This window comes from Anabrus simplex, chromosome 4 (assembly GCF_040414725.1).
Source record: "Anabrus simplex isolate iqAnaSimp1 chromosome 4, ASM4041472v1, whole genome shotgun sequence".
Taxonomy (NCBI): Eukaryota; Metazoa; Arthropoda; class Insecta; order Orthoptera; family Tettigoniidae; genus Anabrus; species Anabrus simplex.
In genome coordinates, this window is record NC_090268.1 from 245,035,577 (window position 1) to 245,048,534 (window position 12,958).

A 12,958-nucleotide genomic window follows, 5' to 3' on the forward strand; every position below is an offset into this window, starting at 1 on the left:
AGTTGATGACTTAAAGATAAAAATTTATAATCAAGCTTGGACGGACTCTTATCACAGGGGTGGGGTGATAGTGCACTAATCATTAAGCAGGAGAATTAGAAATCAAAAGGCTAATTAAGGCAGATTGATTAAAGTGAACTAGAAAAATACTATTTATTATACTGAATATAAATGACGACGGTTTAACGAGAACTGAATTTAAAATAGGAAATGAATTTAACAAAAAGTTGAATGACTCTACTTCGCGAAAACTTGCAATATTTTTAACTCGCTTGCTCACCATGTAGTCTTGTTCTGCTGGTCCTTGGAAAGCTTCCATCCTTGTAGCTGGAACATCACCGGTCGTCTTTGAGATCTCTTCATCTGCAGCTAAGTACCATTCCTGCCTTGCTAAGTGCACCGACCACTAATTGGAAGATGGCTTCGACACTAACACTCCCTATTATGCTCTATCCCATATATTGGAGATGAGCCCTAAGTCATAGTTAGAAAAACCTCCTTGGGTTATGTGGAGAGGATACTCAATTAATAATCCTTCCAACTTTACTGAAAATGTGCCCTGAAGTTTCATTTCTATCTAGTTTAATACTACCTATTGTCTTAGACTGGTACAAACCGGTCCAGTAGCCGAGCTGTACGTACTTCCTGATGAGAGTGGCTATACACCCCTCATTCAGAAATTCCTAAGTACCACGTCGTGGTAACGAAGTAATTAATGTAGAAGTGATAAACTATCACACTAGTCCACTATGGTACAACAACCATAAGACAAGTTCTCCGACCTACAGCGAAATACAAGTTCGAAGAATCAAGAAGATTAATACTAACGAATGCAGAGTGATGCCAAGAGCTCCAACACGCCCTTTTATAACCTTCTCTGGCTCTAATTACAGGTCGCTACACGTGGTCCAATCAGTTGACACGTCTCTCCCCACTCCAGATATTAGAGTAGATGGGTCCCAACCAAGATATCAACTGTTCTTCTATTAGCCCTTTCACTCAGTATCCATGGCAACATGACGCTCCTTTGACAATATAGGCGGTGATCAGTTTGAATTATTCTGGTCGAAATACGGTAGCTGTCGTTACAACGCTTGAACACGTGCTCGCTTTTCCCAGAATTTGATGTCTAAATTTGTCCTTCCTTCTTCCTCGGTGATGTGGCAAGATAGAGGAAATCTACTGCAAGTTAAATTTAAACGAATGTCGCAAGAATCTAAGTGAATATTAGGATATTCAGCCCTCGTTTACAAGTCGTAGTTACAAAGTAATGAAATGATAGTGAGCAAATGATTAAACATGAATTATAATAAAATTACATACCAAGATAAATATCATGGCGTTAAATTCCTGAATTAATTACACATAATAAAATTAACATAATTACACTGTGACATCTGGAACGTTACAAGTGTACTGGCTGTTTACAACAACAATGGACCCCATGAAGGAGTGGTTGAAAGGGAAGGCAGTAAGAAAAAGATTAAGGTCGAAGTTAAGCAAAAGATCATTAAGAAGTACGAATGAGGCGTGTGAGGCCGATATCGGAAGATTTTATACGAGGTCTACATCAACTATTTGCACAATAGTAAAAATGGAAGAACTAAACTGTCTAGATGCAAGAAAAGGAGTCGTTCATAAGAGTTTTATTTTATTTTTTATAATTGTTAAGCTCTTTAGTCTGCCAAAACTAACTTTGAGTAAATAAATTTATAAATTACCTGAAAAAAAGAAAACATACGGTTGTAATACAAGGCTGTGTATTGTCACACCTCAACATTTACTCAGAGGCAATCATTGCAGAGGTTGTGGAAGAACCATGTACCATAGGCATCAGTATCAACGGGGGGCATCTGAACAACTCCCATTATGCGGATGGCACAGTGTTGCTAACAGATAGCGCGGAGGACCTTCAGGTATTATTAGACATAGTGACGCTTGCAGCAGCAGAGGATTGAAGATAAACATTGAGTAAACACTGTTCATGGTCATCACTAGGGGCCTTATTTTTTGGTGAAATAAAACTGTTGATTTCGGTGTTAAAACTGACACTATTTCGGTAGGTATTTCTTGAAATAAATTGTTATACTGATCGATGTTTCCTGCTAAATCTTCCTTGTAGTAGCATATGGGGTGAATGTAACTAACTTTGTGATAGGTTTGAAAGTAAACTCTTGTAATGTATCATTGTTATTAAATCTTAGAAAAACCAAATATGCAAATTGTTATAGAAATAAATATATAAATCACTGATACTTCGAAATGAAGTTAGATGATCTGCCCGGTGATATACATTTATACATAGCCTACATTTTTAGACGTTGAATTACTTGTCTCTAAAGTACAAACTAAGCATGGTTTCAACATTATCAGAATGCAGAGTTGTGCTACAGTTAGAAAGTGTCGTCGTATAAGCAGAGAAGCTCCTCTCGCTGACCACATTAGACGTCAGAAGCCACAATGCTTGCGAACACTTGTATGCAAATTCACTGTGGTCTTTTATAAAACCTCCTAAAACTTCGCTAACACTGTCTTCTTTCACTTCTTCAACCAGGTGTGCTTTCATTGCATTTTGCAAAGTCATATAGCCCTGAAAGATGTTCACAGATATGCTCTTTTTCCCCGGTCGGGGATGAGAAGCTCGGATGGTTATGGTGCTGGCTTTCTGACCCCAACTTGGCAGGTTCGATCCTGGCTCAGTCCAGTGCTCAGCCTCGTGTCACTAGTTTACTGGCACGTAAAAGAACTCCTACATTCCGATATCTCGGCGTCTCCGGAAAACGTAAAAGTGGTTAGTGGGACATAAAAACAATAACATTATTACTACTCAAACAGGCGATTTATTTACAATAAGCCTACCAATACCGTCATATTTTACAGTAAAGACAGTATTATTTATCTTTCCTTTTATATTCATTCTCTTCCTTATGCCAGGATTATCCTATTTTTCTACAGGCATGTTATTACCAAAAAATACGGCCCCGTCATCACTAAACAACAAGACATCCACATGCAGCTTACTCTCGTCAGTGAGACCCTTGCTAAGTTTCATCGATATCAGTACTTGGGATAATACCTCATTGAACATTGGGTCTGCAGCCAAGAAATTCTGATTTGCATTGAACGTAAGCATCTCCGTGCAGATGAGAAAATTGCTCACCAACCTACAACTGATCCTAAGGCTCCGTTTCGTCTGTGCCTGTATCTTTCACACATTACTGTATGGAATGAAAGGATGGACACTTAGTCAGGCTCTCTGCAAGAGGCATTTGAAATGTAGGTGTGCATTTCATGGAGGGATAGAATCCGGAATTCCAAGGTGTTGGATTAACTGGGAAAGACAGACGACGAACTCTGCGGCTGAAGAATCTCGTGGACTGGTGCAGGTTCAAGATCACCAACCTTTGCTAGAAGATGGCACATGAAGTAGAGTGGTAGGCATGTTTCCAGAAAAATGGGGACATCTATAAACCTGTTTGCACAGTGTAGTGAATTTTTCCTGTGTCTTGGTAACAAATTTTGCAAATATTTTTGTTCAAAGATTGCAGTTTTCTATGTGAAACAGTGAAATCACCCTTCTTAAACATAGATTTAGAGGATTATTTCAGCTCTATAACATGTTTTTCTACTGGAAAGAAAAAAATGCTATACATGTGTTTTATTTCTTGATCCCTACAACATATCTAAAATTCAGCAAAATTGGTAGAAGATACCTTGGTACCTTTCCTTGCCAATTTATCAGATAGATTTCTCTAGGTGCAAAGGATGAAAAGTTGTTGGGCATAATCTCCCAAACATGAAGCAGTAATAAATTTAATGCACTAAGAGATGTATTCAATAATTCCAGTAATTCCTATGTTAGCTTGTGTGCACCAGAACTTGATATTTCAAGAAATAAGTTTTCTTTTATACTGTGGGTTTGTTTGCTTGTTTGTTTAAAGGGCTCTAACAGCTAAATCATTGGACCTTCTTTTGTACGGAGCCTGTGTTTTATCTCATAGCATCCATTATAGGTGAGATTTATAACAAAGCTCTGCAAGCCAGGTTTCCTTTTTAATGAACCTCTTCTCTGAAATTCTTCATGCATTTGTTTTTGTTAAATTGGTTCATGAAAATAATTCTTACCACAATGCATCAATTACTTGAAAATATCCAACAAAGTTAATCATTTTGTTTGGTAGATTGTTCTCGAAAGAACCTTCTTAGTTTTTAGCATTAAATGGTCATTTATCTTGAAAATGAAAAACTGAAAACCTACAACCTGTTTTCCAGTCTTTGACCAGGTCAGGGATGTATGAATGAAACATATATAGGCTGTTATTACAATAGGGTCGCCACTCCCAAGGTGATTTATTAATGACTGATAAATGCTATGAAATGATAATGGAGAGTGTTGCTGGAATTAAAGATGACAGGGAAAACCGGAGTACCCGGAGAAAAACTTGTCCCGCCTCCGCTTTGTCCAGCATAAATCTCACATGGAGTGACCGGGATTTGAACCACGATATCCAGTGGTGAGAGGCCGACGCGCTGCCATCTGAGCCACGGAGGCTCGATCATTTATCTTATCTAGTAATATTCAGAGTTGCTCCTAACACTGCATACAATCTAAAAGCAGTGATGTGATCTGATAGCCAGTTGTTTAGAGGAGTATTTGTAACCTGCATGATGTTACATAAAACAGGAATAGAAAGGAACTGCTCATAAATTCTAGCTCAAAATATCCATATTGTGGTTTATGGATGACATTTGATGTGGAGTTTAATAACATTTTGTCTCTTAATCTTTCTAGCGGAGAAACAGCTGCTGGACTTGGTGGAGCAATATCATGATTTAAAGAAGAGCGGGAAATTACATAAACACATAGAAAAACGAAGACGGAGAAATGCTCGTCATGACTGGAAGCAACTTAACACTGCACTTTAGTGTTACACTGTATAGGACTGAAAGAATATTTTAGCGTACCAACCAAAGCTATCTTCAGTGAACAAAAGGAGGAAAATGGTGATTGCTAATTTGGCAGCAGTGAGAGGAAAGAGGGAAGAGATAAAAAGTTATCCAGATAGACTGAGAAATTAAGGAAATAACAGACTAACTTGTATTTGCATATGAAAACATTGTTTCCTCACACCAAAAATAATGTTTCCAGGCTCTTCAACCATTAAGATGCATTTCTGTTGTATGAATTGTTATGTGATTAAGTTGAACTTGTATTCAGTGTGCTATCCTTAATTGAAAAGGGATGGAATTTATTATAGATATTTCACTGTCCATTTACCATGAAAATTTCAGTATTGACAAGTGATGGACTTGTTTCAGAATATTAGGCTGTAGTTAATTTAGTCTTTTAAGGGTTACTGCAAAGCAGTTGAAACATCAGCAATGTCTGTGTTGTGTAATATCCTGAAAGAAGTCCATAACTCGTCAGTTGACATTGACTGTAAGAGTTTAAACCAGTACATAAGACGAGAATATATTGGCTTGTGCTCTACTGTAAGGTATACACTGGAGTATGTCCAAGTAATTCAAAAGGTCATGCAGAAGCTGAAGTAGCCCATAAGAGGGTCAAAGTACAACAATTATTGAAGAGGAATATATAGTTTAGAAAGAAACCCTGCATCACGGCATGCCTGTTAATGGTCAGGAACGGCATAATGGACAATTTATTTAATTTATTTTTCCAAAATGTTCTACATTTGTACATAATGTAGAACTGATAATCAATGAGGTGATAGTTGTTTGTGCACACAGAGCAAGTTAGACACTGGACAACAAATGTTATACACCTCTCTAGTGTTACGGTTAGTGGTGTTAGCTGCTGTCCATGGAGGCCCCAGTGTGATTCCCAGTACTACGAGCTTAGATTGGCAGGAAGGCTGGTATCTGGCCGAAGAACTACATGCAACTCACCTCCATTGTGGATATACCTGAAAGAGTTGTGCCACCTTCAGACAAGGACATGAATTTATAATTTTTAGGATGTTGTTTATAAAAGCTGTTAAAGCTGTTGTAAAAAGTTTTATTCTTGCTTAATTGTTTACTTTGACATTTCCAAGCTTGCACCAATTCAGGGTTTTGTCCTAGACCAGGGTTGAAGAGATGTTAAGTACAGAACAAGTACAGCATAAAAATGGCCAACTGGACTCCAGTGGGATCTGAACCCACAATTCCCGATTTCACGTCAGATCCCACTGGTGTCCAGTTGACCATTTTTGTTCTGTACTTAACATCTCTTCAACACATACTAAATGAACGTAACATGACCTAATGGGTTGAAAGTCGGTTTTGATTATTAATAATGTGTTCATAATACAATTATTTGGGGAAAATACTACAACTAAATGAAGCCGTGTATAAACATTATAGTAGGGAGTGAGTGTGTGTGTGTTTATTTTTGATTTTATAAAAGAGTTCATTAAAGTTAACGAACTTGTTAATGTAAAGGGTGGGTCTGCTTAACCAAGCACAGCTTCCTCATTTACTTTTAGCTGTAAGTCTGAATCAATAAGTAACAACACTTAATTTATTCCTGTGTTTCTTTTTTAAGTACACAAGTGAAGAAAACACACTCTCTTATCTGTAATTTGTGCTAAAGAGATCTCTGATCCAGAATTTGATATTTTAAATTTTCTGGAAAATAATTCTTGTAACTAGTTGAAGATGTACTTGTACTATTTCATTTTCGCTCATGAAATTGTGCAAGAATGGAGACTACAACACTGTCCCTTCATTGTGCATTGTGAGAGACTTCCTTAAGACTTCAAGTGTGCAGATGTACTTCCTGTCTTGGAGAAAGGGGATGATAATGATAATAACTGTACCGGGAGGTACACCTCAAATCCACGCATTTAAATGAAGCGCCTTGAAGAATGCTATCTATCACACAAAAATTGAACCAACTAGTGCAAGAATTTGGGACGTTAATCAACAGATGTCACTACTAAAGTGATAGAGTAATGTGTTATTTTAAGGTTTCATATAGAGTAATGTGTTATTTTAAGGTTTCATAAACTGACTGAATTTCTTTTGTTTTTTTTTGTGTGTGTGCAACAAGTATTTCAAGATGTTGGGACTTTTCTCCATAGAGGTCTTGATTCAAAAACTGAGGTTTTGCACTCTGGTGCAAAGTGGAATAACTAGAAATTTAAAGAAATTCTGTGTTTATAGGTTTTCTGAACTGAATTGACTTTCCTTATTTTTGATACTTCAGTGTTTGCCACACTTCTTACTCATCCCACCAACTTAGGAGTCTGGCCAGTCATAATTTTTGTGTATTTAATTTTCAGCCAATCATGGGCTTCTTGTAACTTTTTTGTCTGTCCAATAAAATGAGAGTATGTGTCCGGATTTAGTTCAGAGCCTTCTCAAACCTTCCTCTCGGGTATAAAAGCTGACACCTTTTTGAGCTAACTTGTCTTATTGATCGTCGTATTACTGAGTGTATGTGTTAAGAGAGGAGGTAGGGGTCCTCATTCTCCGGCAGGCAGAACATCAGCCCAGGTAATGGCCACCATATTTCTAGCTCTGTAGTTATCTCTGCAAGTTGACCCGAAGGGAAAGTTCCCTATCTTTTGTAATGTAACTGTAAATTTTCTAAAATGTAAATCTTTCTTTCTGCTCATTTAATAGTTCGAGTAAATCAAGTACTTAAAACTGAAAACCGGGGATAGAGAGTGTATACCCTCTCGAGTTCCCCTTCAATTAATCTTGAGGTGACTACGATTTTGTAACTGTTTTTCACTTGTAAATTGTTAATTAACTTGTTCTTCTAGTCACCTCAGTAGTTTGGGATTAGCCTCTGCATCATCGGGCCACAAGCCCAAGTAGGATTTTAACCTTGGTTTTCAAGGAGCGCAAGTGTATGCCTCCATACATTTTTGAGTTTGGGCCAGTAATTTAACCTGTTCTTTTTCATGAAGGCCCGGTAGTATGGGTACTCGATACCCCTGTATTGTTTCTTCAATCGAACTGCTACAGGTTGTGCCTAGAGAAGCCAGAAATAGTAACGTATTATGCAAAGGTAAAAGCTAAAAGTTGCCTTGAGTAGCCCGTAAGTGTTTGGGAGCGCAGCCTCCTTGGTAGAATTTGTAGAGCATGTAAGGTCTTTTCTGGTAATGTAATAGATATTTGTGTAATATTGAGTGGTGCCTGTGGAAGGCCATAACTTGTAACCGTTGGAGCAAAGTGCTCTTGAAAATTGTATTTTGGGGGATTTATCTCCTTGTCTACCTAACTAAATGCAACATTAGTGATGTTGGGACCTTTGTAAATTATGGGCTTGAAGCTCAAAGTTGTGACTTACCAATTCTTGGTTTTCCTGTTTGTCGAGTTTGTACCACAATTGCTCTGTACCTGAAATCTTGTTCTTTCACCAAGTGAAGAGTTTTGTTAAAATTTAAGATCTGAAAAGAAAAATAATTTATCTTAAAGTTTTAAATTAATCTTTGACTATCGTAGATAGACCCATTCCAGCCCGCACATTCTTTCACCTCTGTGATCCACGAAAAACCCATAACAACAATAATAATAATAATTATTATTATTATTTAATTAGTGGTTTTGAATTTTGTAGTAACAAAGAAAAATAGAGAAATTCATTTTTTTGTGAATACAGCAGATTAGACAGTATTCTACCAATCATGCATGCCAGTATTTGAAGGCCCACTTACAAATACTGGTATGCGTACCACAATTTGGGAACCCCTGTCGTAGGCCATACGTTCCTTTTCAGAAGTTGTATTTTGACCCCTCTACGCGCTACTTCAGCTTCTGCGCAACCTTCTGATTTGCCCTGTGTGGTATGGTCAGATAATATCCTACCTTGTCATTTCTGCATCATTTTAATTTTTTATCTATTAATTTTGCCAATAACATATACACCATGGCCAACAGTCTTGAGAAGTGAGGAGACTTAACTTTGTTAAGAAGGAAGCCATATTTCTCATTGTTGACTCAGTTAAATGTGACTTAAACTTTTCAGTCTGTCGGACACACAATTTCAATATAAATATTACACTATAGCATGCCTGTAAAAACACAGACATGCCAACTTTCAAAAGTAAAAATTTGGGAGAAACTTGGCAGCGAATCACAGAAAGTAGAATATGTACTATAATTAATTAAAATTCAATACATTAACAACTCTATTTGGCCTACATATATTTTTTTTTTCATTACTTACATGTGAATACTAAATACTGGATATACTTGAACTTGAGGAACGTGTAACTTCTCATCCTTCAACATGCTGAGCACCATATGACTAATTGTTGTTCAACACCCCCGTAACTGACTTAGCCCTCTTCAGAAACTCGGAACTAAGCTTTTGCTTAATGCACTTGCCTTGCTGAACTGATTTTAAGGTTAAAAATTTCTCCAAAGTTTGTTCAGACAGCAAGGATCTGAACTATGTTTTTGCCTTTGTGACTCTGCTAAAAATCCTTTCACATTCTGCATTGCTCTGTGGAATTGATAAAATAGCAACCATCACCTTAGAGAGTCTGTCATATTGAAGTAAACCATCAGCTGATTTTATCTGGCTAGAAAAGGCATTTGATAATTTTGATTGGACCAAGCTACTTGAGATTCTGAAGGTGATGGGATCAGATACCGAGAACAAAGAATTACCTACAATCTGTATAAAAATCAGTCTGCAGTGATAAGAATCAGAGGCTTTGGAAAAGAAGCAGCAGTCCAGAAAGGAGTGAGGCAAGGCTGGTGTTTGCCCCCGCCCTTGTTTTTAATGATTATATAGAACAGGCAGTAAAGGAAATCAAAGAGAAATTTAGAAAGGGAATCCCAATCCAAGGAGAGGAAATCAAAACCCTGAGATTTGCCGATGATATTGTTATCTTATCTCGAGACTGCAGAGATCTGGAGAAATTGCTGAATGGTATGGACGGAGTCTTAGGTAAGGAGTACAAGATGAAAATAAAGACATCCAAAACAAAAGTAATAGAGTGCAGTCGAACGAAGTCAGGTGATGCAGGTAATATTAGATTAGGAATTGAAGTCTTAAAAGAAGAAGATGAATATTGTTAGTTGGGTAGTAAAATAACTAATGATGGCAGAAGTAAGGGGGCATAAAACGCATCTAGCACAAGCAAGGAAGAGCTTTCTTAAGAAAAGAAATTTGGGCACTTCGAACATTGATATAGGAATTAGAAATATGTTTTTGAAGACTTTCATCTCGAGCATGGCATTGTATGAAAGTGAAACATGGACGATAGCTAGCTCAGAAAGAAGGAGAATAGAATCTTTTGAAATGTGGTATTACAGAAGAATGCTGAAGGTGAGAGATGGGTAGATCGAATCACAAAGAGATACTGAATCGAATTGGTGAGAAATCAGTGTGGCTAAATTTGATGAGGAGAAGAAGTAGAATTATAGGACACATCTTATGACACCCAGAACTTGCTTATTTGGTTTTTCAGATAAGTGTAGGCAGTAAGAATGGTAGGGGTAGAGCAAGGTATGTATATGACAGGCAGATTAGAGCAGATGTAGGATGCATTAGTTACATAGAAATGAAAAGGTTAGCACAGGATAGAGTGGCATGATGAGCTGCATCAAACCAGTCCTTGGACTGATGACTCAAACAACCACCACCACCACCACCACTGCTCACTGCTAGATCTGTTTCTTCAAGCTGAAAGTTACAGAAATGGGAGATCAGAATATCATTCTCTTTATCTAAATGTCCTCTTTCACTAGTGAGAATTAAAAAATATATATATATATATATAAAGGCTAGAAAATAATGCCTTACTTATAGCAGAAATATTTGCAACTTCTGCATTAATTAAAACTTCATCTTTGAATGGAAATGTGTGTACCATGTAGTCACATGATTAAGAGAAACGCTTTTAAACATTCTTGAAGAATATGCACTTTTCCCCTGGCTTCAAATTGTTCTAAGTGTTCACAAAATTTAAAAATGCAGTTTCACAATCTTCCTTTTGATTTGCTTGAATATGATAATCTATATCAAGGCGTGAGGAGAAGCTTTTAATAATGCATGGTTTCACAAACCTTGCCATCACATTCTTCAATAGTTCCTCCAAAATTGACCTCAATAAGTGGATGTGCAGCATACTTGACTGAAGAGCTACGTTTGGATTCTCAAATATAGCCATAAAACTTGAGAGAAAAATGCAAAAAGATTTATGTAAATTTGATAAAAGGAACATGAACAGTCATTCTTCATGTGACAATGCCTGGCTCTTAGTGTCATCAGTAGTTTCTTTTTTTTTGTACAACCAATGACTGGGTTTTCCTTTTAACTGAGGAGTGTGGTGAAATGGTATGACAATGTTTCACCTTTTCAGACAAGCAAGTCACAGTTGCACTTAGACTGTGCTTAGGAATTTTTGTAAATCTTCAAAGTTCCCATCTGATAATCCTTACTCACAATTTCGCTCCTGAATAAAGTAACCAAAGGGTCCTGTTGCTGCAAAATCCTATCTAAACAACTTCTTAATGATAACCATCAAGTAGGCACATGTTTCAGAATTTTCCTGATCTCTGCCTTGTGTAAAGTTTGAAATTCTCTTAACTTTTCTTTCCTCTTGGCACTCCTTTCCAGATAATAAAATGTATCAATTATATTTTCATCTACATTTACAGGCAAATACACCTCACCCTTCTCTGCAGCAAGATTAATTAGGTGACAAGAGCAGGCTATGATGATTACATTACTAATTTCCCACTTTAAACATCCACCCACACCATTCTTTAATTCTACCATTATTGAAGCATTATCAGCACCAAGAGGTAAGCAATTTTTTAATGGAATGCAGAATTCCTGAAAAGTTTAGAGCAAAAGATTGGCAATGTTCTCCAGTAGCATCCCCTTCTAAATTAGGTGCAGTGAGTATACAACTCTGCATTTCATTTAATTGAGACCTAAAAAACGTTAGAACAATAGGATATATTTTGAAGTCACTTTTATTGCTGCAATCAGTAGCAACAGAAAATACATTCACCTGCAAATATGATAAAATTTTCTCCCTTTCTTCCATGCACATTTCTGTAATGATAGCCACTGTTTTCATTCTAGCGCACCCATTTCGTTTAGCGCTTTCTAAACACATTTTGCGAAACAAAGCCCGCGCGTGGTTAGCACAATTTACAGGCAGGTTATGTTCTACAATAAATGACGTAAATAAAGCCTCGGAATTCATCACAGGATTTGCATCTTGGTTTTTAGATGAAAAGTTCAGTTTCTGGTTTCTTTCTACACACTGGACACTCTCTTTATGTATCTTCGCTTGCACATGTTTGAGTATATTGCATTTCCCGCCATGCACAACTGAAAAATCACACCTAGCCTACATACAGTACAAAATGCCCCTTCCTGGACTCACTCAAACATGGAATCTCTTCCCTTTGAGCGCTTTTAAACACTGCGTCATATTTCTTTTTTGACATTTTGATCAAAAAAAATAATTAAGACATACAATCAAGAAGCATTACTACGTGACATAACATGAGCACCGATGCAGTCCTGCCCTGTGTAGACGCAAAGGGGTGACACTTCATAGGGAGCGTCCGAAGCAGTTCCGAGATGGGCCCTTCAATCTCCGCCAACTAGTGAAAACTAAAATTATCTTATAGAGGGTTAATTTAGAAGGCAGTGATTGGCATTACAAATTCAGTTCTCTTACATGATCCTTGAGTTGCGCGGTACAGCAAATTCAAAACACAACACTGTTATCTTTGCACGCGAAGGGAACTTGGTCGTACGGCAAGTAATAGTGCTTGTTAAACGAAAATTTGTTGAGATTCTTTCGCATTGAACGAGATTTTTGATCCAGTTTTTTGAAAGTATGGAGTGAAATTACAATTATACGCGTTCTTGGTGTGAAGAAATAGTATTATGATCATGAACGTATTTCACATTGAACTACCTAGCTGTTGCGAGTAAACGTGTGTGTGATTGTGCTTCTTACCTGCTGTT

General features: G+C 37.2%; 1 protein-coding gene across 1 annotated transcript in view; it reads left to right on the forward strand.

Moving 5' to 3' along the window:
- The window catches only part of LOC136871848 (ribosomal RNA processing protein 36 homolog), a 194,088-nt gene extending 186,741 nt beyond the window's left edge, over positions 1-7,347 (forward strand). Inside the window, exon 6 of the mRNA XM_067145475.2 lies at positions 4,793-7,347. Coding sequence (XP_067001576.2) covers positions 4,793-4,926 — 134 coding nt within the window. The 3' untranslated portion in view covers positions 4,927-7,347. The remainder of the gene's footprint in view (positions 1-4,792) is intronic.
- Positions 7,348-12,958: the final 5,611 nt, after the last annotated feature.